Source organism: Hypomesus nipponensis, chromosome 15 (assembly GCF_054491055.1).
Source record: "Hypomesus nipponensis isolate SF chromosome 15, ASM5449105v1, whole genome shotgun sequence".
Taxonomy (NCBI): Eukaryota; Metazoa; Chordata; class Actinopteri; order Osmeriformes; family Osmeridae; genus Hypomesus; species Hypomesus nipponensis.
The window spans coordinates 14978149-15004375 of NC_140375.1; the positions used below are offsets into that span (position 1 = coordinate 14978149).

The 26227-nt window shown below is 43.0% G+C and overlaps 5 protein-coding genes across 10 annotated transcripts in view; all 5 read left to right on the top strand.

Moving 5' to 3' along the window:
• The first annotated feature begins 82 nt into the window (after positions 1–82).
• Positions 83–5731, top strand: LOC146257700 (ribosomal protein S6 kinase-related protein-like). Its single transcript, XM_084674589.1, has 12 exons — positions 83–112; positions 765–1016; positions 1187–1270; positions 1358–1426; positions 2045–2114; positions 2880–2987; positions 3172–3212; positions 3322–3349; positions 3727–3816; positions 3952–4040; positions 4141–4251; positions 4363–5731. Exons 1-12 carry the CDS (start codon positions 83–85, stop codon positions 4660–4662), a joined length of 1272 nt encoding a protein of 423 aa, XP_084530715.1. The 3' UTR covers positions 4663–5731.
• A 1828-nt stretch (positions 5732–7559) lies between these two features.
• aldoca (aldolase C, fructose-bisphosphate, a) lies at positions 7560–10224 on the top strand. Its single transcript, XM_084674780.1, has 8 exons — positions 7560–7671; positions 8087–8298; positions 8450–8504; positions 8620–8780; positions 8884–8967; positions 9054–9228; positions 9558–9757; positions 10138–10224. Exons 1-8 carry the CDS (start codon positions 7560–7562, stop codon positions 10222–10224), a joined length of 1086 nt encoding a protein of 361 aa, XP_084530906.1.
• Positions 10225–11825: 1601 nt separating this feature from the next.
• srsf1a (serine and arginine rich splicing factor 1a) lies at positions 11826–15149 on the top strand. Of its 3 annotated transcripts, none has more exons than XM_084674167.1 (6): positions 11826–12249; positions 12727–12908; positions 13116–13288; positions 13518–13744; positions 14169–14283; positions 14757–15149. In XM_084674167.1, the coding sequence occupies exons 1-4, from the start codon at positions 12059–12061 to the stop codon at positions 13713–13715; spliced, it is 744 nt and encodes a 247-aa protein (XP_084530293.1). In that variant the 5' UTR covers positions 11826–12058; the 3' UTR covers positions 13716–13744; positions 14169–14283; positions 14757–15149. The 3 variants fall into 3 exon arrangements, with proteins under 3 accessions (XP_084530293.1, XP_084530291.1, XP_084530292.1); XM_084674165.1 differs by having other exon boundaries at positions 11827–12249; positions 13518–13902; XM_084674166.1 differs by having other exon boundaries at positions 11827–12249; positions 13518–13748.
• On the top strand, positions 14912–17924 carry dynll2a (dynein, light chain, LC8-type 2a). 2 transcript variants are annotated; one of them, XM_084674168.1, is made up of 5 exons: positions 14912–15046; positions 15252–15352; positions 15488–15814; positions 16455–16594; positions 16732–17924. In XM_084674168.1, exons 4-5 carry the CDS (start codon positions 16463–16465, stop codon positions 16867–16869), a joined length of 270 nt encoding a protein of 89 aa, XP_084530294.1. In that variant the 5' UTR covers positions 14912–15046; positions 15252–15352; positions 15488–15814; positions 16455–16462; the 3' UTR covers positions 16870–17924. The 2 variants fall into 2 exon arrangements, with proteins under 2 accessions (XP_084530294.1, XP_084530295.1); XM_084674169.1 differs by having other exon boundaries at positions 16458–16594.
• A 978-nt stretch (positions 17925–18902) lies between these two features.
• hnf1ba (HNF1 homeobox Ba) overlaps positions 18903–26227 on the top strand; it is a 29636-nt gene continuing 22311 nt past the window's right edge. For all 3 annotated transcript variants that reach the window (XR_014729992.1, XM_084675091.1, XM_084675092.1), the window contains exon 1: positions 18903–19075. The gene's annotated coding sequence lies outside the window, so the exon portion shown is untranslated. The remainder of the gene's footprint in view (positions 19076–26227) is intronic.

Sequence of the window (26227 nt, forward strand, 5' to 3'; positions counted from 1 at the left end):
GTGAAAAGGGATTACACGAACAGACATCGCTAAATCGTTGACTTTCAAGTGAGAAGTGTTGATGTATATCCCCCCAAAATTGATGGGAAACAACGCCACAAAAAACAAGAAGGTGAGACCTATTTCATTTCGGATATAGCCATCAACTTTTCTTAATGTTTAAAGTCTCGTTTCTATTTATAAGACAAGGCAATTATAAACTGCTAGGCTCCAATTAGGCTGAAAGTAAAGGTTCGCGAAATGGCTACATTTACGCACTGAACATAGTTAGGATTTATCATGTTGCCATTTTATTCCACGCAATTTTGCAGTGTACTCATGGGTAAACTCCTGTAGCTAAGTACTCAGTCATTGATTCGTCTACACATATATTCAAGCAAAGTAAGCACATGTTAACAGTTTACTCACACTGATGGAAGATGTAGGTGCTCACAGAACCCATGAAAGCACTGGATTGTCTTCAATCCATGACGTAAGGCGCCTCGGGACATTTTGGAGCATTTAAGGATGGGAGAGAGGCTGTCGTGTTTGGACCTTATGAGCCTTGTGACTAAATGTAATTCAAAGAGACACGACTGGGGTCATACTCAAGAAAATATTAATTTAATGTAAGATTGTGTCTTCTGGATGTCAGTAGCTAAACAGTTTCTCTGTACTGCGTTTTGATTTCTTCAGTGTGGCATCAGATGGTAACATTGACATAGTTACGGTACACAGGTAGAACTAGATCCATAATGAAAACATATCTTATCACTTCAACACAGAAAGAGGTTCCCAAGCAGGAGAGGCGGCGCTGGAGAGCCTGGCATGGACTCGTCTCCAACATGGGGGTCTCCAGAGGCCCTTCAGGTCTGGTGACACAACGCATGGTGCTGGGTACCGGCCCACCAGACCACGTACTCCACCCAGAGCACTGCCTTGAGAAGCCTGGCTTAGAGTGGCCAATGCCTGGCTTCGTTTCCATCTTCCTGCCTGAGTTTCCACATCGTAAATTCCCCGGACAAGACCATTTTCAGGTGATTCTTTCATTCTCGTTGGAACCAGCCTGTTGTTAAATATGGTCTACGACGTGGAACATTTTCGTGAGAACACCTTTCTCATATTTCTTTGTAAGCTAAATCAAACAACCTGTTGAGATGTTGCATGGACATATTTGAAGTTACGTCTCTCCCCATTGGTATCACAGATCCTGGGGTTCATAGCCAAAGGATCCTTTGGCCCTATCCTGAAGGTGAAGGACAAGGCTGAGGAGAAGACCTACGCCGTCAAGGTGAACACCTCTCGATGGATTTCATCAGACACATCTACACACATACAACGTCCTTCTTCATTGTTTTCCTATCGTGTGTCTGTAAAGGTCCTGCCTAAGTCTGAGATCTTGAGGCATGGGGTACTGGAACAGTCAAAAGAGGAGGTCATAATCCAGGTAGGGAACACGGTCACACTAACTGGCCAACACACCCTTAAATAACTCCTCCCCCTACCAGAAATCTCATGCATTTATATAAAAACGCATAACAAATATGTACAGTAATATATATTATAGCTGTATATTTGCTTGTATTAGGAATTAAGGCATTGACAACAGTGCATTGAAATAAAATTCAGTGTAGGTCACCAGGCTACTGCCATACTGAGGCAGACATGTAATATCCTGTCTGAGCAGGGTTTAGCTTTGCTGACTCAGTTGTTGTTGTCCAGTTGGCCCACTTGCAACAATGACCATCGACCAATCACTAATGAGGCTACACGCCTCTCTGCAGCACCTGCAATCCAGTATGTTTGAGGTCAGACCAGGGTTTGTTTACATCACTTCACCATGGAAATATAGTTTGAAGGGGCCGCTACATCTTTTACTGACCTCCCAACTGTTGTTGTTTGGGTTGATGCTTCTGTGCAGGTTGTCTGTTGCCGCGTGTTGACTGTTGCCGCGTGTTGACTGTTGCCGCGTGTTGACTGTTGCCATGTGTGTTGACTGTTGCCATGTGTGTTGACTGTTGCCATGTGTGTTGACTGTTGCCGCGTGTTGACTGTTGCATTACAGCGGCAGGTCAGCCACCCATTCCTCCACAGTCTGCAGGACTGCTGGCAGACCCAACGCCACCTCTTCATTAGTGAGTGATAGCTAGAACCTCCCCCCCTGCCTTTACCCCTCTCCTCCTCACCTGTCTGTGGAGCTTATATCGACCTTAGCTGGACTAGTGCAAGTGGTATTGCTTTTCCTCTCTGGTTTCACTTTCCTCAGCCTGGCTCTACTCTCATTTTGGAAGCGTTATGCTGCCATCTGCTGAGTCTTTGGGGTATTACTCACATCTCTGATAAGATCGTGGCTTGGCTGCTTCCCTCGTTTTCCACTAGTGTTCCTGTCGCTCCAAAGCAACTCCAACCTGGACTTAATGTTAAGATCTTTCGTTATTACTCAATCTATGTGTATTGTAAAGTGGATTGATCCATTTTAGAAAATAATAATACATTTCATTCAAATGTTTTATTTCAATTTGTTTTGACATTGTGTACTTGATTATCTAAAGTGTAATACTATATCTGTAACAGTCTCTGTTAGACTAGATGGAAATGGGAATAATCTATGCTGGAGTTGTTTCAAACTGTCTTTATTCATTGAATACAATGCATGATTTCTAGAGTTTTAAATAACTTTTCCCCCTCCCGAATATTATCTCCACTCTACCTGCTCTAAACCCTCACCCACCCTGGCCCAAAGTCAACAAAGTGACTTCAGGCAACTCTTCAGTTTCACCCCGGTTCTTCTATTGTCAGGAAGAACTGTTTTTTAACAGGAAAGGCCCCTAGCCTAGGGTCAGTGTGCAACTCTGTTTAAACAGGGTCAGACCTTCAGTGTTCACTCTCTCTCCCCTCAGTGTGTGACTACTGCAGCACTGGAGACCTGTACACCTACTGGCAGCTGAAGGGACAGTTCTGTGAGGACGAGGCCAGGGTGTTTGCAGCGGAGCTGGCCTGTGCTTTAGGTGAGTGGCCCACCAAAAGTGTGGAACAGAATGTGGATGGATATGGATATAGATATGTAGCACGCTTAACAGTCCAGGGTCGGGTGTATTGCAGAACGGGGCTTGATAAAGGTTTGAAAGGTCCTGGGGTTTGAATAACTCAATGTAATGACTTTACCCACAAATGATTCTGTGTCATTGGTAGGTCGCCTATATGACTTAGGGATCGTCCATAGGGATGTAAAGGTACTCAACATCTGCTCTCCACAGATTTCTTTTAAAAGCTTTTCATGTGATGCATGCATATGATGTGACCATGACAGAAAATACATTTTCATTGATTTTTCTTTTTTAGATGGAGAATGTCCTTCTGACGGACCAAGGTAATTCTTGCTTTGTTTTCTGCACTGCATGAGAGGAGAAGGCAACTCTTGAGGGCCATAGAACAAAAAAATATTTGTTTTCAATCAAAACAACGAACATTTAAATATCAGAATTGTGTTTATTCACCAAGTAAGTGGTCACAAACAAGGAATTTACTTTGGTGGGCAGGTGCAAACAGTGAACATTTAAACATTATGAACAAAAAGAAAATGTAGAAAACGTACAACAAAATGAAATAAACTACTGGCAGAGCTATACACTATAATATAGAATAAAATACGATAAATAAAATAATATAGAATAAAATGATGCTTGGTATAACATTTTGCAGTACATCACCTTGCCACTCACTAGCTTGTACTCTTTTCTGATGCAGGGCATCTTCGTTTGGCTGACTTTGGACTCTCGCGTCGTCTTCAGCGCGGTGGAAGAGCGTTCACTATCTGTGGAACAATCCAGTACATGGGTAAGACATTTTGAAGGAGGGAGTTTGTGAGAGAAGAGGGAGGACAGAAACGATACACGGGTAGAATGAATGAATTGTACACCAGACGCTATAGTGAACGGTAAATACTGTGGTCATCTATTCTGATTGGACCAGCTCCTGAAGTCCTGAGCGGAGGTCCATACAACCATGCAGCCGATTGGTGGTCACTTGGAATCATGTTGTTCTCATTGGTTACTGGAAAGGTGAGGTCACAAACTCACATATTTAGCCTACCTCTAAAGGTCATTATCTGTATGGGGAAACAACGCGCATCTCATGGTTGATCTCATGTTGTTATTTCAGTTCCCAGTGCTTCCAGAACCAGACCACTGTAAAATGCTGAAGAAAGTGAGAGGATTCCCCTACTCCATGCCCAGCACCTTCAGCCCCTCACTGGCCTTGCTGCTGACTGACGTGTTTACTCCTTCATGGCTTTCACAGATATAGAAAGGATTTTTGCCCCCAAAAGTCTGTTCATTCGATGTCTGTCAATGTTCATCTCTCTGCCTCTCTTTGTGACTCTAGCTCCTGTGCAAGAACCCAGCCTGCCGTCTGCATAGCCTCGAGCGTTTGAAGAGGCAGACGTTCTTCAGAGGCACTTCCTTCGACTCCCAGGCGCTTCAGAAGAGGCCTGTTGAACTCATCCTCGAACTCAAAAACCACCCTGATCGGCCAGCTAAGGCCATGCGGGGCCTGTCCGTAGCCTACCTCCAGAACTTCGACTGTGACATTCTCAACTCCCCCAGCACCCCCACTGAGTTTTCCCCTACCCTGGTCAACGTTGATGTGGTTCAAGCCACAGCACAGGCTTGTAACACAAAATAATTTCGCTTCTGTGCCTGGAAATGAAACACTAACTGACTGTAAATACATAATTTGGAAATGTTACCACATTTTGTACCCCGAAATATGTTTTTTTGTTACTGTTACTCTCAGTGTTTTCTGTATTTAAGGTTCCTTTGTGGTGAGCTCCTCCTCTAATCTATCCATCTGCAAAAAAAGATTAGTTTGAAATTGAAAGTTACTATATCTCCATAAAGGATCTTCCGTATGGAAAATGTAAAGGATTTTTAAGCATTAAGCTTAGTGTTCTCTGTGGAGTCTCTTACATGAGCAACTTCATACTGTAAGTTCAACGTTTTGTTGTTGTTGAAGGGAGCACTTGTTCTAGTTAAGGTATGGAGACTTGTCAGATGTCTGAGTACAAAACAGAAAATTGCACAAACTCATTTTTGTCATATGAGAAATCCGGTATTTGAAAACCATTTTTTGGGGTGCATATTTGCTCACCCAAAATCTGTCTGTACTCTATACCTGGATACATATATAGGATAGCCATCTTTCAGTCTTGATGTGACCTATTTGGGAGAATACTGACAAACCCATGGGGAACAACCTTAATAGGAATGAAAATTGAAGACCAGATAAAGCATCCATCATTAAATGTTTTTAATGAGGAGAAAAAAAATTTACTGCCCCAACGGAGACGGCTAAATATATTCGCTGGGCTCGCTTGGTTTACGACAGTATCTCCTGAATGAGAATGTGTACACTCCTCCCTCCACTGGCTGACATTGAATTCCCCTTCAGGCCCTCGTCTTAGACAGGTCCACTCAAGCTGCTGCAGCGCCAGTACCAGTCCAATGACCCATATCCTTCTTCTGGTGAGGCGCTAGCTACAAAAGGCACACTGACCCACAATGATGAAGGAGTCCCCCTGTACAGCAGAAGAATATGTCTACTGAGCGTTAATCACAGAGAATGCGACAGAAAGGATTCCAGTCCTGCCGAAAATAGAGTTATGACCCCATACTGTGCAATATCTGCTGCCAAAATTGAGCCATCCGTCTCGTTGACAGAGATGACACAGATTTGTCTATGTTCAAGTTAGGAAGTTACCATTGTATTTTCTTGCATGATTGGAATTATATGTATATTCATATAAGTAATAATTGTATGATACCTCATTACCGCAGTTGAAACTACCTGTACTAAAATACTGCTTGTATTGCCCTTGGTCGACATAAAGGTCAACTTTACATTAAATACAGGGATAATTTTCATGTTTCTGGTCCATGTGAATTCATAATTTACTGGCCCCCATTTTGTCTTAACTGGGTCAGATCTCTATGTTCATTTACATTTACTGAAACCTGAAAAAGAAGTCCTCCATCCCATAGTTAAAGCACATGCAGGGCCATAGGACTGTTTCAATTGCTCTGAGACTGAAATACTCCTGTGGGTTTTCAGGGCATGGTCCAAATTACCAAGAGATTTAGATGGTTAGTGCCCTGGGCGCATTACAACTAATTAGAATTAAAATAGTATTGAATGTGATTGGTTTGAGGCTTAAATTAGGTTGCGGGAGAAGTGTGGGGTTCATTTAAAAAAATATATAAAACACATATACACTTTTTTGGGCCAAAATCAAATCTGGTGCACTTGTGGTCCCTCAAGTGGGTTGCCAACCCTGGCACCAAGACCATTCTGATTAGTTCTGTATGTTAACTGTTTTATCAAAAAAACGACACCGTTTGTTTCAAAACATTGTTTAGAAGAGGACTTATGACATTTAATATTTCATCTGTAGGTACTTTTGTTTTCATGATTATGGTCGAAATCCAAACATTTCAATAAAACTACTTATTCCCTCGATTCACAGCTTATGTGAAGTAGATGGCACCTCATCATATTTGATGGCATTGTCGACAATGACACCCCCTGTGTCATTAGGCTCCGCCCTTGAGGTGTTACCGTTTGAAGTGTCACTGTTGGGAGAGATAACAGAGCCTGGCAGAGAGTAGGAGACATCGATCATATCCTCACCAACAAGAGATCTAACTTCACCTGCTTCTGTCTGGTAAGACCTTTCATTTTCATATACTCTTTGATGGCTATTTATTTGCACAAAAAAGTGTATTTGACTTAAAGAAAGGTGCTCAAATCTACCTTTCCAACCAAAATTTGGTGATGGATGGGAATGAACATGAGATGACAGTATGGTATTTGGTTGCTTTAGACTTTTGCTTATAATGGTTTATGTAGACTACATATATCCACACTTGTTGCTGGCAGAGCATTATGGCCAGCCTTGCATACTAATTCACTAGATCACTAAACATCAGCTGGGACTAACAGTAGCAAGGAATGAGATGTTTAAGAGAGGCATTTTTGAAATTGTAGTACCTGCGCAATTTGAGTCAGACAAGTGTTATGTATGTGAGAGTAATTCTTGTTACAAAAAAACGAAAGTCACATGTGACAATGTTAGAAGCAAGTCATAGTCCTACCCAGTGACATACAGTACGAAACATTCTATATGTTTCCTTATTTGTTGGATAGTATACTACTCACCCAAGGGTTGTTTTTGAAACTACAACATTTAAACTATTTTGGCATTTCAGCATGGCCATGAGTATGGCTGCTAGTTCTAGTGTGCATGCATGACAATGCATGGCAGCAGTGTCAGCAGACATCTCCAAACAACTATAATCCCAGGATAACAATCTGGTCTATGGACACTGTAATCCACGGGAGACTGCTGGATGGGACCAGCCGCACCACTTCATCAGAAGTATCAACATATGAACATACAGGATATAAAAACAGAAATCTACAGTTGACCTTGTTCAGATTCTGAACAGTATAGATCCAAGCCAAGTACAAACGTATAAACGCAGACTATTTGCTTTTTGTCCAGATTTGTGTGTGGTTCTCTCAGAATGACTCACCAGTTCCCTACCCTGTCTGCTGGGCAGAAGAAGAACCTGCAGGAGATAGCCCTGCGCATAGTGTCTCCAGGGAAGGGCATCCTGGCTGCAGATGAGTCTGTAGGTCAGTCGGATGGGCCTTCTGAACCTGTCTGCATTTGCATAATACTGTTGTGAATACTGATTTATGTACTGGTGAAATGTAACTGGCAACATTGGCGTTTTAGTCTACACGCTAATATCTGAACCTTCTTTTTGTGTGTTGTGGAACTCTGACTGTTGTAGTCATTTCTTATTGTATGTGTTTTATCTTGTATTTGTCTGTATTTTGCCCCGTTTTGTATTGTGCTGTGGACCATTTATTGTGTGTCCGGAATAAAGTAAAAACAATAATAATAATAATAATAACTGAACCTTTTCATGCAAGGTAATGATCCACAACCATAGGAAACATTCTCCTTTTCTCATGCACATTAGTTCAATCTGTTTTACTGCATACATCCTCTGCATGTATGGTTTGTGAACAATTCCGGAAACAGGTAGTATTGCGAAGCGCCTGAGCCAGGTGGGCGTTGAGAACACGGAGGAGAACCGCCGCAGGTACCGCCAGATCCTCTTTAGCGCCGATGACCGCATCAACAGCTGTATCGGTGGCGTCATCTTCTTCCACGAGACGCTGTATCAGTACTCTGATGACGGTACCCCCTTCGTCAAGATGATTAAGGACAGGGGCATCTTGATCGGAATTAAGGTGACTGATAACAGGAGTAATTGTCTAAATGTTTCTGGTTCAATGTCAGAAAGGAACAATCATACACACAAAAGAGAGCCTTAAAAAACAAATGAAAATGTGTGGGAATTGGTGGCATTTTGCGCTGAGCTTTCACCTTTTTCCCCTCCAGGTTGACAAGGGTGTTGTGCCCCTTCCAGGGACCAATGGGGAAACTACAACTCAAGGTGAGACGGCGGTACCTGTATTCACCTCCACTGAATTCACTGTTGATTTCACACACAGTTCATAAGCGATTGGATGGATATCTGTGTGCAACAATGACTGTTTGTTCTCCTGCAGGACTCGATGGCCTGTCTGAGCGCTGTGCTCAGTACAAAAAGGACGGGGCAGACTTTGCAAAGTGGCGTTGCGTTCTTAAGATCAGTGACACAAATCCATCCAAACTGGCGATTGAAGAAAATGCCAATGTCCTGGCACGCTATTCAAGTATTTGTCAGCAGGTAATGACTCTTAGGAGCTACGAGGAAGTATTGTACCATCAAAGTGATTTAACAGATCCTGTTCAGATAAAATGTACGATCATGTCATTTATCTGCCATGCAGCATGGCATTGTGCCAATCATCGAGCCAGAAATCTTACCAGATGGAGATCATGATCTAAAACGCTGTCAGTATGTCACAGAGAAGGTGAGACTTATTTAACAGGTAACATGCGTTTGCTGTTGATGAAATAACTCGTCAGAGTGCCTAGCTGAACATGCTTTGTCGTCTAGGTCCTAGCTGCGGTGTACAAGGCCATGTCGGACCATCATGTGTACCTGGAGGGCACTCTGGTTAAACCCAACATGGTAACCCCCGGCCACGGCTGCACCACCAAATACAGCCCGGAGGAGGTTGCCATGGCCACAGTCACTGCCCTGCGCCGCACTGTCCCTCCTGCTGTGACTGGTTACGTTCACTGACTGACTACTACCCTACCTAGTGTTGAATGAATGAATGAATGATAAATGTTTGCAGAAACTTTTATCTAAAGCGATATACAGTACGGGTGGGAGTTGAGCGGTCAAACCACTGAGCCACACCCCCCCCCAATGTGTGAGTGAATGAATGAATGAATGAATGAATAAATGAATGAATGAATAAATGAATGAATGAATAAATGAATGAATAAATGAATGAATGAATAAATGAATGAACAGCATCGGTGAAGAAACTGAGACAGCAGCACTGAAGATCCACAAACACATAAACAAATTATTTGGCTTCTTTGTCTACAGGGGTGACATTCCTTTCTGGCGGCCAGAGTGAGGAGGAGGCCTCCGTCCACCTGAATGCTATTAACAACTGTCCCCTGGTGAAGCCCTGGGCCCTCACCTTCTCCTACGGCCGAGCCCTACAAGCCTCCGCACTCAAAACCTGGCGTGGACATAGAGAAAACGAGAACGCTGCCACCGAGCAGTTCATCAAGAGAGCAGAGGCATGTCTACTTAGTATTAATTATCAGCCTGACTTTATTAGACACATTTACATTACATTTAGTCATTTAGCAGACGCTCTTATCCAGAGCGACTTACAGTAAGAAAAGGGACGTTCCCCTGAGGCCCAAGGACACAACGTCATTTGGCACGGCCGGGAATCGATCTGGCACCCTTCTGATTACCAGCCCGATTTCCTAACCGCTCAACCACCCGACACAATCTTTCTAAAAATGTTCACCTCAAACATGGGTGGATGAGTTATGAATATTTTTTATATTTAAACCTGAAATTAATTGGATTTCTCAGGATTTCTCGGTGCCTAACCGTTTTTTTGTTGTTGCATGTTTCCTCTCACCGCACTCCTTTGCTGGGCCCTCAGGTCAATGGTTTGGCTGCTACGGGAAGGTACCTCCGTGGTGGGGATGAGGACGGCCTGCATGACTATGGACCCAGTCATGCATACTGAGCAGCCAGTGATGCCCTACACATTCCAGCTTTTGCCAACCAATAGCAAGGTCCGATTTCAGTAATGGCTGAGCACTCACACACAGTTTTATTCTGAGTCACAGCTTGGTATATAGATCATAACAATGTAGTGTACTGTAGTTAACACTGTTGACTATTATGGGATAGAATTGGCCACTGGGAATGTGTATGAGTAGTTTTTCTGGCCTTGACTCTAGAACAATCAATAGATAACCTTTGGGTATGCAAGTGTTATGTACAAGACGTGATATGGTTCCAATTGTAATGGCAGTTATAAAATGAGTTCCTCGTCGTCATATTTCACATTTTCGTTTTTTTTCTTTACTTTTTGAAATAATTTAACAGAGGTGATGCAAGCGATATGCTTACTTAACTTTTTATGTCAGTGATTCGATTGTACTACTGCAATTCTTCTCTCATATGATGATGCTTAGTGTGTGCCATTTGAGGTTATTGATTCTTATGAGCTTCTGTGCTCTGTCATCACACCTAGGTCACTGCAGGAGAGCTCAACAGTTGAGCCCATTTTACAAGCTGAAAATGTGTATTCTAGAACGTTTTTAATTCTCATGTTCTGAAAAATAAAAATTCTAGCAAAAAATTGTGTTTTTGTGTGAATCCACACAGTATGTCTCTGAAGACATTGTTTCTGGTTTTGCAAAAATGTTTGTGTAAAGGCATTTCTTTTATAGCTGTGGGACCATGACATTTATATTAGTTAAATTACCATTGTACACCCACTGACAAAAGGTTGAAGAAAAAGAAAAAAGCCAAACTGTAGGCTCTAAATACTAATTGTTTGCACCATAGTCCTGGCACCACCTACTGGCATATGTTAGATCAGATTGTCGATCCAAAAAAAACCTTTCCACGTCATAGTGTTCTGGTATTTGCACCTTGGCTAAATTAGATTTGAACTTAAAAATCATCATTTGAAACAAGGTTAAAAGTTAACATGTTAAACAATACATCTGATTTACAGTTTATTTATTAATTTTCTGTGTGGAATTATGTGGCATTGCTGTGCTTACAGAAACTGAACGGCATAACTAATTATACAGTATTTTGCCATCTTAATACGAAATAAGGTCGTGCACCTGTTCTTGTATGAACTACTTTGTTTGGCGGACGTGGCGGCCTTTGTAGTTCCCAAGGGTTAATAGCCTCTTGGATCACAACTGAGAATGATTCATTTTCAGTTAATTCTAAAGATTCAAATCTGAGCCGTTCACTTTATTGTTAGCTTCAAAGAAAAAGGTTTTTAGGAGGGAAAATGACCGTCAGTGAATTTTCCTTATGTGCAAGAATGTGTCGATTGTGTATCATACAGATTCAATACATCAATGGTTTGACGTGTTTAAATTTGCCCTGTATTTTAGTACATGAGTGTAATTATGTGTAAAACGAGTCCAAATACAAAAACTACAGATTGTATTATATCGTTTTTAATAGTGATCACTTCGCTGTTGATTTGTAGACTTTACATTTAAAGTATCATTCAATAGTGTGTTCCATTTGGAAAAGTGACTCAAAACAATCGGTTCAGTGAAAAGATCCAATCACCAAGACATGCGCACATTTCCGGGACTCCCCAACCAAGAAGCGCGGTTCCTGAAGAAAACCCAGCAGAACACAGCACGGGGGTTGTTAGCTTGAGAGGGAAGGACAACTTTTGTGTGCTTGGACGTCGTTTGGCTGTTTTTAAACCAAGTTTGTGTTTTGTGGTATTGGGCAGTTTTTAGCGTTAACTGTTGAACTACCACGTCGCGTTTCAACCTTAGCCATAAGAAACAAACGTTGGCTTGCTAGCTACTATGTCGGGAGGTGTCGTGCGAGGCCCTGCTGGAAATAACGATTGCCGAATCTATGTCGGAAATCTACCCCCTGATATTCGCACTAAAGATGTAGAGGACGTGTTCTACAAATACGGGGCGATTCGGGATATCGATTTGAAGAATCGAAGAGGTGGACCTCCTTTTGCTTTTATCGAATTTGAGGATCCAAGGTAAATGCTAACACTTACCTAGCCAGCTAACTATGCTATTAGCTAGCGCGATGGCGCTAGCTAGATAACGCGTGCGCTTCTCCTACTTCCAACGTTGGTGGCCAGTGAGCATTTCACGCGACCTCGTTGATCATTGAGATTGTCTGGCTATCCCCTAGCCTGAAATGTTAGCAACTATGCAAAATGTTCTACGTTTTATCCTGGTTTACTTTAATGCAAAATTCCATTGACACGATCTATCAATTGAATGCATTGTTCATTTCAAGTTTAGATTGCAGTGTCTTTGTTTCCTGCAAGCCGTCGTTAGCTGACACGCTGGTTGGTTAGCAAACGTTAGCCTGCTAGCTACCTAACGTGGATTAACAGCGGGGAGCAATCTACTGTGCATGTTTGCATAATGCCCAACAAACTGCCTGTCACGTTAATGATTTATAGAAGAAGAAAATATCGGAATACCTAAACCTGATTGTATGTTAGGGATGCAGACGATGCAGTGTATGGGCGGGATGGCTACGACTACGACGGCTACCGTCTGCGTGTTGAGTTCCCACGCAGCGGCAGGGGTTCGGGACGGGGTGGCTTCGGTGGAGGGATTGGTGCCCCAAGAGGGAGATACGGCCCCCCATCCAGACGCTCCGAGTACAGGGTCATTGTTTCAGGTGAGCCGATTACTATTGCCGATTACCCTTGTCCGTAGCCATAAAAAATTACATTAAGCAGTACTAGATTGAAATGTACAATGTAATGCAACCCATTACGTTTGGAAGGGGTAGCTTGCTACACTTAGTAGTTTTTCCATGAAGTTTCCTCCTATTGGGTAAACGTGCCTGTTGTTTCAATGTATCTGTTGCGATTCTCTTTTGAAGGGCTTCCTCAAAGCGGCAGCTGGCAGGATCTGAAGGACCACATGCGCGAAGCTGGGGACGTTTGTTACGCGGACGTATTCCGAGATGGAACCGGAGTCGTGGAGTTTGTGCGTAAAGAAGACATGACCTACGCTGTGCGAAAGCTGGATAACACCAAATTCCGATCACATGAGGTATGCTAACATTTGGAGTCATGTCATGGATAATTGTTTTAGAAACCACTCCCCCACACCCTTCCCTTCCAAGGTGAGTATAGGGCTAGCATGATACTTAATGTGATGTTAGCGGTTGTCTTAATAATCCATCTTTGATTCCAACAGGTGCTGCTTTATTGCAATGGAAAGGAGGTGTGTGTGTGTACATGTCTTTTTTTTCAAAGTTGAGTTCTCTTGTGTCTACCAGGGAGAGACAGCGTACATTCGTGTGAAAGTAGACGGCCCCCGCAGCCCGAGCTACGGAAGATCACGATCCAGGAGCCGCAGCAGGAGCAGAAGCCGCAGTCGCAGCGCCGCCAGCCGCAGTCGCAGCACCTCCCGCACCCGTGGCAGAGGGTCTCCCCGCTACTCTCCTCGTCATAGCCGCTCTCGTTCCCGTTCCTAAACTCTCAACCGTCACCGATGTGTTGCCGTGTTGGTGAATTCCTTGTGTACCACCTTTTTTTTGGTTTTTATCTTTTTGTTTTTACCCTCCCGATAAGTTTCCCCCCTCTCCCTCCTCCCTATCCAAGCGTCAACTAGAGCTTTTTGTTTTTGCATTTCATCTCCCGATGTCCTCGTGGATGATCTGTGTAGGTGTCTCCCCCCCCTCACACCTGTCCTCCTCACACGATCCCTTTTGGTTTTTATCCACCCCCGTAAACTCATTTTAATTGATTTAGTGTTTTCTCCTCAATTTTTGCAACATTTGAATAGCACTGTGCTGAACTTCCAAAAGGTTGAGCTCCGACTAGTTAAACTTTTGGAAGTGTTGGAAAAATTGAGATCTTTTCATGGGATGGCTGGGGGGCGGGGATCACATTGCTTAACTGTATTTTACCCTTGTGTCTTCCTTTAGACATCTGAAGATAAGGATTAAAGAATGATTTGGAATAAACGATTGTGGAGCACATTTCATTTGTTTGATCAGGATAGGACATCTTATTGAGGAGGAGTCAGGTCAAGAGGCAATGGTATGCTTCAGTATCCATTTCTGTCAATGTGTAATGTGAGGACTTAGTGGTTGCAACAGGATGCATGATAAATCATATGGGTTTAGCACAGTTCATTTCCTACAGCTCCATCTTTTGTTTTTGCAACTTAACTAAGAATTGCATGTCTTTGGCTCTGCCAGGACAATCGGTCCCTCAAGTGTACATTACTGGTTTTGTTTTGTGTGTTTTTTTTGGTGTGTGTTTTTTTCTTTTCTAAATAGAAGCTGGTTGATATTAGTGGGGCTCTGGGCTTATATAGTACACAGGTAGAAAAAATATCTGTAAAGTAGAGGAATATTTTACTTTTCTGTAATCAAACTGCTGGCTTTTGGTCCTCAATGGCATTTTGATATCTAGCCACCTGTTATGAGTGCACTGAGTGAAAAATTGGGTTTGGCCCAAATATAACAATTCTAATGGTTTGCCTCTGATTTTTTTTCTGGTATTTCAAGGTTTTGATTGGAGGAGGGGCTCAGTGGATCCCAATCCTTGGAGCCGGATGAGTGGATCGTGTAGGGAAGGGATAGGCAAGGAATGGATGGATGCTTGGAACGGGATCCATTTTCCAGGAGTCAAATGAATTGATTCGGAACTAATTGGAGTCCCAGAGCAACTAGCCCATTTATATCTCAATTTTTAAGTGATAACGTGCGCAGTTCAAAGGATATGGCTTGATTTACTTTTTTGGAAAAGAAAAACAGGACCAGGAAGTTGGATCAAAGGATGGAATCGTAGCAGTCTGGTAAATAAGGGAATTAAATTGGGGTGGTTGTTGATTACATTGGGTAGTTTGTATTCTTTGCCTTAGGTTTCTCCAGTATTTTCAATAAAATCCTGAAAATATGTACCTGTTTTCTTAGTTATTCACTTAAAAGAGTTACATGTTATTTAAAGGGATATGGTACACTGGGAAACACAAACATGTTGACCACTGCTTCCCTTCACAGGCAATAGGATAATAGTTAAGATTGTATCCTAATCGACCAATTATATAGACATTGGCCAACACAGACGTCTTTGATAAGCGTGAAGAATCGTTAAGCCCGAGGTGCGTCTTAGTCAAAGACTGGCAAGGGAAAAAAGAAACGATTTATTAATGTAATTCACATTAAATCATTTCATATATCCGTAGACACCATAATAGGCTACATCAAGTGTTTTATAATTTGCTCATCGCCGTCAGTTTCAGCTGCCAGGACAACCAGTCTACCTCTACCGTATTGACAACGATGCATTGTGGGACGAAATAAGATGCTGGTACAGAGTGGCTGCTAGAAAATGCCTGCAAGAACTACGAGCAGCAGCCAATGGAATTGTATGTAGCGTGCAGCAGAGTCAAGGGCGGGGGAGGCAGGCAGGCTATTTCAGCGGGGCAGATACCCACATTTTTTGCAGTGAGTAAATCTGATCAAATTACCAGTGTCCGCTAGAAAGCAAAACGGAAGACATCCAGCGAGGTGAAATACGCATTTTGCAAAGGCTTAAAGCGTTCACTGTCTCCCACAAAAAGGTGAGCGACAATACGTTATCTACTCCCACATGCATGTCTCATGATTGAAGTTATTTACAAATGAGTTTCGATTTGTGTGCAAACAATTCACTTCATTCTATTTCGGCAAATATATTAGTGAACCAGTTATTGGGCCTGCCCATGTTGTGATTTCGGATCAATCACATTCTGCAATCCAATATTCAATCTACCCTAGCTCAGAGTAGTGTCATTGTTTAACCATGTCAAGTTTGAGATGTCACTGCGCTGTGTTTGCCAAAGTGTAACGACTGTTATCGCATTATCCGACCTTACATCAAGTTTCTTTCAAATGTATGCCCAGAACACTTGGCCTGGGTTTGTCACTGAAGGCAAACCGGTCACAAGAAATAATTACCGAGAAAGGGTTGTAGTTCGGGGTATCAGCGTTGACCTGTTTAAGTTCTCAACTGTTGGCGCATAGTTTAATCAATTGGCAATTTGATCTCTTATCACCTGAGTGGCAATAGTCTCACAAGTAGTTCAAGGCCTATATTTAAACAGGCTAGTAGGCCTAAACTCTCAGTTGTAAACAGGACAAGGTAACGTTCAAATGTTTAGTTTAAGATTGTTTTTGTACGATGTCGAGACCAGAAGTGGTGGAATAAATCAATTTGTTTAGCAGGCATCATGACTGACAGAAAGGCTGTTATCAAGAATGCTGACATGTCTGAGGATATGCAGCAAGATGCTGTGGACTGTGCAACCCAGGCCATGGAGAAATACAACATAGAGAAAGACATTGCAGCCTACGTCAAGAAAGTAAGTGCAAAATAACTGCTGTAGACCCGCATACCCTAAAGTTATGTCAATGAGTATTACATATGAATATTGGAACGCTGTGCTTGTATGCAGAATGCACATACACCAAACTGACCCTTCTTTCAACCCCTTTTTAGGAGTTTGACAAGAAGTATAATCCCACATGGCATTGCATAGTTGGGAGGAACTTCGGCAGCTACGTGACCCATGAGACCAAGCACTTCATTTACTTCTACCTGGGTCAAGTGGCCATCCTTCTCTTCAAGTCTGGCTGAGTTCCCTCAGTGAGGTTTTGAAAGCCTCTGATTACGAACTGCAATGCACTGGATGCAGATGACGCCTCCACACACACACACTTCAAATAACATAAACACACCATAGAGATGCAAAATGGCTGTGCGCAACTGCATGGACTATGTACCTTATAATTGTGTATGTTACAGTCAAATTACTTTACAATAGTTGCCAGGAAAAAATGCAACGTAAAGAGTTTTGTTAAACAGGCCCTTCATATTTTGTTATACTTCGTATTAAGTTGTAAATGCTTTAACGATGGCCCTTGATTGTGTAATAAAGTCAAGCTAGAAAAAGTAGCTGTGCATCTGCTTGAAGTGTGTTGTCTTTTTCCATAGGGAGTCAGATGGCTGAGCGGTGAGGGAGTCGGGCTAGTAATCAGAAGGTTGCTGGATCGATTTCCCCACCCTGCCAAAATGATGTTGTGTCCTTGGGCAAGGCACTTCACCCTACTTGCCTCGGGGGGAATGTCCCTGTACTTACTGTAAGTCGCTCTGGATAAGAGCGTCTGCTAAATGACTAAATGTAAAATGTCTCTAGTGACTTGTGCTGCTACTCATGGCAGAACTTCTTCAGTTTTTTTTATTTTTATCATTAAGTCGTTCATTGATATGTATGACGGTGACAGAAATTGAAACGTCTCTTTTTGAAGGACAAGAGTTTTGGGTCGGATCATATTTTCATCGGTACTATGAAATTTTAGCACTTCTGAATTATGAAACTGTTTCGACCCAAACTCTGATGCCTACAGTTACATTTAGTAAAGCATAACTATGCTTTGTAAGGGAGAACTAGAGTTACTGTATAGGACTTTTAATTGAGCACCACACGAGGCACCAGAGCAAGCGAGGTCACCCAAACACTGATTAAGTTAAAATGTTTGGGTATTTTTCAGCCTTGTAAATTGTATTTTATTTAGAAATGTAGGGTACTTGGTACACGTCTAGCTGTTTAGTTTTGGTGCTTGGGTGCAGTTTACTTAAGACTATTGTGGCATTGTAAAAACTGTTAATCAATCAATAGAAAACATAAAATACTTGTGTCTTGTACTTCATTTCCTGTTGTGAGTGGTTCCATAACCTATTATTCAGTTAAGTTCCACCCTCTAGCTGGAAGCCATGACAGCTATAGCATTACATTTTGAGAGTATGTGCTCATAGTATGACTTTCCAGCTGTTGAATTTAGTTTCACTGATTTTCTTCTGTTTTTTTACTTCTGGGAGCACCACTTGCATTAAAGTTGTGAATAAATGCCAACTGGGTGAAGTTTCAGGCAGGAACATAAGTATAGACCAGAGTAAGAAACCTTTATGCAAATACTTTGTGGATTAAAGGAAAGTGGCTAATTAATTATTAGTGGAAGCAGAAGAAACTACTCTACAATAGAGGATCTTATATTATCTACACCAGACTTTCCCCTGTACTTGGGTAACAGAGAACTCTTAGCAAGGTTATACTTATGCTGTCTTTGTTCCCTTAGCACTGTGGAAGCGAATTACAGGTAGGCCTATACAGAGCCTGCTTATAAATCTCCAGCAGCAAATAGGTGTTCCCGCTGTTCCAGAGTGTGTGGTTAGCTAACAGCCAGTTGATAGAAACATTCAGTACGGATACCTTATTATGTAGAGGCCCCAAGGATTGAATAACTAAAGAGCCACATGATATAGTACATTTCAGAGGGTAGCGCTTAACTCCTACATAACCCAGGGCTGTAAGATTGTTTGGTGCTTTTCAATTGCTTCATCATAAAAAAATATATTGTTTTTGTTACGGATTTTTGTTGTTGTTTTCATCTACGACAGCCAAGCGATTCACAACCCATGGGCCGCGGGCGGCCGACTAGTGGTCCATTAGGGTAATACTGATGGGCCCCCAAACCAATGAAATCTAAAATATGAAAAATACGTAGGCCAAAATAAATGTATTATGTCTATGGTCCAGTCAACCAACTTACTATACAGACATCACTTCCAAATATTGCGTGAGTCAGATCAACCACTTCCGGTAGCCTAGCTAGCAGTTATGATAGTTATCGTACACAATATGCCGTTTTTTAGGAGGAGTTCGGGTTATTTCTCCAAAGGACAATTAATGATGTACATGGGATTCTATGTTGCTGCCCTTCAAGCAATAGGGAAAGGGGGTTAAAATTGTACGTTTCGAGCTAGGCCTACATCGATTTTTAAGGTAAGGTCTAACTCGCTAGTAGTAGCTCGCTGACATTAGCCATTTTCAACGGATTTGAGCAGCAATGTTAGCTAGGCTAGCTAACAATATGTAGCTACATTATAATTCAGCCTATAGTCAATTATCTGATTGTCAGCTTGCTTGCTAGTCGTAATGTTAGTTAACATTATGACAAATATGACAGATCAATAAATAATTGATCTGTCATGTTTGTTCCCAATGGATAATGTAATGTAACATGTTTTTCTGTGTTTCAAACAACAATCTGGAAAGAGATCTCTGTGATGGCGATCTTAGTGAAAGGACACTGTAGCGCTGAAGGACACATTGTCTTCTTTGATCGCTCAAATAAATGTATCTGTGAAAGTAAACTGTTTGGCTCCTGTGGGGGGGAATATTTGAGCTAAGCAAGTGGGCCGCAAAGTGGAAAAGGTTGGAAATGGCTGCTCTATGATGCGTCCCGTAAGGCCAGTGATGTTTGCCTCTTATTTCATGACAGAGGGCGGCCTCATTCCATAACTGACCTTGTTCACCACCATCTCAGTGTCCCTGCCACTGGGCTCTGTCAGACACAGTCAGCATCATCCTCTGTGGTCCTGCTTGCCTTCTCACATGCACATCCTTGCACCACAGGGTTATGTAATCCATCTCTCTCACTCTCTCTGTCTATCTCTGTCTTACTCTTGTGTTTCTGAAAACATGCACTGGCTCCTCAGGCAAACTTTTAGGCTTTGACTTAGTGGTTCTTGCTTGTGGATCTAGTTTAAACAACCCCATGGTCATGCTTTGGTGACTATTTTCATGACTAGGATGAGTAGGCAGATCATACTGTATACAGTAGGAACTCATTCTGGATCATGTGGAAGGTGTGGGATGATTCCCATGCTATTTGTATAGTTGTCCACAAGAGGGGCACCTTCTCTTACAGTTGTAATACCATGCAAGGGGAACACTAGGCTTTTGGATCCAAATTATGTTGCACTTACTACCAGTAAATCTGAATAGTTTTACAAAACTGTCTGAAGGACAATAACAATTTGTATTAAGATTGGATAAATAGGATTACATGTATTGGAACTTTGAACCTCAGACTGAAGACAGGCCTACTAAGATTCAATATTACAATTAAAATAAATATGTGCCATTTTGTGTTTTAGTGAAGAATGTCATACAAACACATACACACATACACACAAATTCCCTACAAGAACCTACCAAGTACTAAACATGACTCAGTCATGTTAATGATAAGAATGTTCTTCTTTCCAAATACTAATGCTCACTCTATACTGATAAGTTACTACTTCTAAACAATTAATCTCATGAGTTTACTTGACCAAACTATTTAATTTATGCATTTACCCTCTTTTCAAGACACCAATTAACCCCAGAATATAATCATCTCAATTGTGATACTGATCATGTCTGTAGAACATGTCTGTCTTTGGATTCCTTTTACAGCTCACAGAGCGTGATAAGATGTGCTGTGATCTGATTCTCCTCCTTTTACAGCTTTTGTAGATATGCATGTTCATTCTCTTTGCAGGGTAAAAAGCTCAAGAACGTCTCTTACCCTTAAACTAAGGCCAAAGACTGGTGTTAGTTCAGACAGTCTTATAGTTTGTCTGGTTTAGTAGATTTTTCCACTATAATCCAATGTTGTGCTTCTCAGAATTACTGGCCATTCATACCAGTCTCGGTGTAACAAATACTATTAGGAAAACTTTCAAGTCAAGTTTCAAATAAATTAGCCCCCCAAAATTTCCACATTTCCAAAAATGTCATGGAAGAATGGACAAACCAGGGCCCTATGGTTACCAGGAAGTAACATAAACGAAGAAATATTGTGGTTCTCAGCAATGCAGGGATTTCCCTAGACTGTACAGTGAGGGAGTTAACGATTATCCCATCGCACCTATTAATACTGGCTGATGCCTCTTCTTGAGGGAGTGAGAGGAAGAGACAGAAGGGGAGAACAGAAGGAGAGCAGTGGTTAGACAGGGGACCTTTGGTGTACAGTATGTATGATGTTTCAAAACATGTAGATTTTTTCCTCCTAGACTAATGTGCCATGATGTCGATGGAAGGGCCCTAGTGTCTCTCACCTGTCCTGCACTATTTCTGAAGGTGTGTGGACTTGGTTTGTCCTTGCACACAGGGGACTGAGGGGTGATTAAGTTTCTAAAAGTCATGACCGGTCTGCTGTGTTGCCCTCGAGAGCAGTTTGTTCTAATGGCTTCCTCCAAATGGACTGGGCGGCTATGAAGCTAAGCAACACAATGCAGGAAGTCTCTGGGGCAGTCACGCTGTGCGGGTTCACTGTGGTCCAGTCTCGCTCATGTGCCACTGTCTCATTAATATACCCATTTAGAATAATGAAAAAGCAAACATTAGACCTCAGAGGGGGGCCGCGTTTCTCATGGCGGTGATATGGACGAGCAAGAGGATATCAAGAGAAACAGACACACTGTGCATCATCGAGGGATCTGTACAGTGTTCTGTTTGTGAATCATCTGATTGCTTTTTAAGTGTAGCTCATGTCATGTCTGTTTTCCATTGGTTGATCCTGTTTTACAACACATAGTATTATATATATGAGTAACACTGCAAAAGGGTCATGACACAAATCTACAAAGGAGAAAAGAAAGAACTTTGAAACATTCAGTAAGAGAAACCAATGTTGTAATCTGACATACGGTATAAAAAGGTGGAAAGCAGGTTAAAGGTTGAAATTCCGGTCTTTCATTGGCCGCAAGTTTTGTAACCCCAGACACTCGCACACACACGCCCTCACACACAAACACACACACACACACACACACACCACACACACACACACATATGCAGACACACATACATAAAAACAAACCAGGTTGGATACTCTGGCAAAATCCTATGGGTTATATAAACAGGTTGTGTCAAAATGTGATCCTTTTCTTGTTTGTCAATAAGAAAACATGGTTGCTATTGACCAAAATGTGATCACCGGTTCTCCCGGTCACTACTACGTACCCACCTCCAGTCTTAACCACATCTGTTTATGGTCCTCCAGCTTGTAACCCTGCCACTTTATTGCCTTTTGCGGCTGTCAAGGATAAGGCAATCAGCTTGTCATAAAGACATGATTTATAGAAACTGAGCAACAAGGGCATCTGAGAGCTTCACGGACCTTCTCAGCTTTAAGAGAAATATACTGGTCTGTGGTGGTCAACAGTAGCCCACAGAGTTCCACAGGGATTTGTACTGCTCGTCTGTTGTGGTCTGTGGGGGCCTTGTCTGTCTGTAGCTGTCTGAGGTTATCTGTGGTAGTCTGTTGTGGTCAGTAATGATCTGTCGGGGTCTATGGAGTGGAGACGGCAGAGAGTGTGTGAAAACGGCAGAGGGAGTAGGTGAAAAGCGTAGAGAGAGAGAGCTTGGCATTTGACTCTGGTCTTATCTCAGGTTGTATCCAGCCAGAAGAGGCATGTGATGTTGTGCAACGGAGTCATAAAGCGATGCAATGCTTTATGAGTCCCAGTGAAACTCCACTCCTCCTTCTCTTCCTTCTCCTCCTCTTCCATCTCCTCCTCCCTCTTCCATCTCCTCCTCCTCTTCCTTCTCGATCCTTCTTCTCCTTCTCTTCCTTTTCCACTTCCTTTTCTTTGTTCTCCTTCACATTCTTCTCATCATCTTCATCCTCAGCCTCTGCTTTGTTTTATTTCTCCACCTTCACCCCTTCATCCACCACTCAGACAAAGTTGGAGCCAGTGTTGCTCACTGCTCAGTGCCTTCATGCACCCTGAAGTTTACAAATATCTATTAAGTATTACATGTGGCAAAATGAACTGAGACATAAGAATATAGCGCTACTATATTTTGTAGGCCTGTTCTCCCTATAGAGGCATTACACACTCTCAAAAGTGGATTGAAATTAGTCTCAAGACAATATAAGTGTTGCCAGATATAATTTAAGAGGTCTTCATTGCTCTCTTAGGATTTTAAAGGTGTTATAAACAAGATCTTTTATCTCATTTGAGCTGTTATAGGGCTTTACCTGGCCCTGACTCTCCTCAAGGTCTATTTGAGCATGCAGACCAGCCAAGGATTAGGGAGGGGGAGGAAGGGAGGGGGGTGGAGGGTGGACTGGGTGGGCAGAGGGACCGAGGGTCATGCAGGGGGTCGGGGGAGTCAGAGGGATGAGGAAGTCCCACAGGTAGGGGGTACTCATACAGTTGGTGGGTCGGGGCAGCCACCATGTCTCAATCTACAACCCAGCCCTGCATGACTAGTCCAGGACATGAGCTAATGACCTCCCAAATAGATTTTCTCTGTCCTCCAGATAGCAGCCAATGTAGCGTGACCCAGTGCAATGACTTAGGCCCTCAGGATGGAAATAATGGAGATGGACTAGTATTCCATGATTGGTGCATGATATCCATGCATGATATACATGGATATCTCCAGAGATCTTGGAGATATCCATGTGGAGATATCCATGTATTATCTTCCCACTGGGAGGGCCCCCGTCGTCTACAGACCCAGTGTTCCTCATACGACGGGCCTCAGTAAAGTCACAGAGACCCTGTGAGCGATGAGCTGGCCTGGGGAGCTATGTTGAAATGCAGGTGAAGCAAGCCCAAAGTGAGGGGTTGGAGGAGGCAGGGGGCTGGGGGGGGGGGGGCTGGAGGGGCTGGAGGGGTCAAACTGATGTAGCACTGAGGGACATATTTTCCAGAAGGATGCCTCCCGTGGCCAGGGTTAATGTGGTGTTGGAGAGACAGAGATGTGCGGATGAATTCATTTAAGGGAAGAGCAGAGGAGCGTGAAGAGACAGGGGGCCAGAGTCCAGTCGGGGGGACGGGGGGAGGGATGAGCCAGGTGGGTGAGTTTGAGGAGGGGACGGATCTGGGCACTGGTATTGGCACCTTCGCACAACTCCATCACTGTCTCTCTGTCCTGCCTGCACTCTAACCTCACTGATTGTCACTGCCTTGAACCCTTGACCGGATAGTTTTGGTGCCAAAAATAACAAAAAGAAATGCACGGAGAAAAACCAATATCCTACAGAGAAGTGACAGACTTGGGTACTTATTGACCTGCGTCAAATCTGCCTCAGCTATTCCCCCTGCACATCAGAGTCTCCTGATGTTTTGCCTTTAACTGTTCTCACAACATGTAGATTACACAACTGTAAAACTCATATTTAACCATGAAGACATGTGTTCCATTATTTAGCAGTTTGTCACACGTCCGTCAGTCATCCATTGATATCAGAATACAGATCTTCATCTTGAATGACAAAGAAGGCATCAGATGACAAACATGTCGTTGTGTCAGAGCAGAGGTGTAGTGGATGGGCTGGGCTGAGAGTCCAGCCTGGTGACAGCAACTCACTGGAAGCTATGGCCTGGTCCTGCATGAGAGGGACTAGACAGACGCCACGGTTGATTGAGTGTGAAGCTTTTCTCTTTACTCATGATCTAATAGATAACTTTGGTTTCACATTAGGTGGCACGGGGCCCGAGAAGTATTTGTTTTCGTTGGAAACCAACTTGAACAAACATGGTAGAACCAGGCAGCTCTTGAGTTGCATACAACTTTGAATCAAAACCAGTGTTTTGTGCAAACAAATAGTAATACACTTCAGAGAGAACAAAGTGGCTACCACCCTGCTTTATCTTGTGATCAAGTGGCCCGAGTACGTCTTGATCACGATAACCTCATTCTGTGATGACAGAGCTACACTGACTGTGTTTACCTGGCCCATGTACCCCACTGTTTATCGGTTGTCTAAAATGACACATTCATCATCTCTGTTTCCCTCTCCACATGAAGTAATTATTTTGTAACCGTACAGATGCCTTTCAATTGTATTTCTGTGCTTCACTGTCACACAAGTTGGAACATCCGCACAGAGGATGTTAAGAGAGTTACGCAATTCTTCTCATTGAATTATAGGGCTTACAATCGAATACTGCCTCAAATCTTGGGCAGGGTGTTTATTTTCTGTGACAGGATGGATGAGGTACAGTAAACACACCCAACAAAGATCCCATTTAGCCTTGGCTCCCTCAGGCCACACGGACATCGATTGGTGTCTGAGGAAAAGGGAAATGTGCTGATTCCTCACACATTCAGTTATACATTAACACTTAACAAAAAAGAGAAATAAAATGAGCTCATAGACTGGTAGAGATAACCTGCTACTGTGGCTGTCAGAGCAAGGAAATCAATTGCTGACTGAAAAAAAATCTTGACACTAAAGGTCATTTTTGCTACTGTCACATTTTCAGGTTTATTGCCCTGTTTATTGGCATCCTTCACAGGTTGTAAGATTCTGATGAAGGAACAAGTAAAAACTCGTAAGCGACAGTACATATACTAATATATCGGTGTGTGGGGCCTTTAAAAAAAGGTTCTTGATTGCCTGTGCCTTTTGTGCTAGGTGTTCTCAGTCTGTGTGTGTGTGTGTGTGTGCCTGCCTGCCAGCCAATGTTTGTTCTGCAGGGTCTTAGTCAGAACATTCCACTTCTTGTGGCGGCTAACGGCAGGTGTACGTGCCTCTGCATTAATGAGGGTGCTGTGAACCGGCTTTAATCGCAGAGGAAGCCAAGCAGGTAATTACCTCTGAATCTTTAGTTGTGTAGAGGAGGAGAAAGGGAAACAGGGTGGTGGGGTGGGTGTGGGGGGGGGGGGGAAGCAGAAGAGGTGGAGGACTGGGAGGGATTAAAGTCGCATGATCTCCTGACGCCCGGCCAAACATCAGGCCGATGCTGGTACCAGCTCTGGCCAGGACAGCTGAGGGTCACGGAGTCACGGAGAAGAGCCCGACACGCTCCACGCCGTCCCAGGATGGGGACAGCGGTGGGGGAGGGGGGGGGGGGGGGGGCTGTGCAGCGCTCATGCGGAGCAGTGGGGGATTCAAACTCAGGAAATCCACTTGTGTTTGAATCAGTTCTGGGAGAGTAACCCCCCCACACACACCCCTGCACCCCCCCACTGCACCCCCCACACACACCCCTGCACCCCCCCATCGCACCCCAATAGACCCCCTGCCTTCTTAATGGCTTCAAGCAAATCCATCGAAGACAGGAAATTGGATTCCACGTGTTGATTGGGTTGAGAGTAATATAAGTTTTCTTTAGCACTCCATCATAGTCAATCTCAGTCACT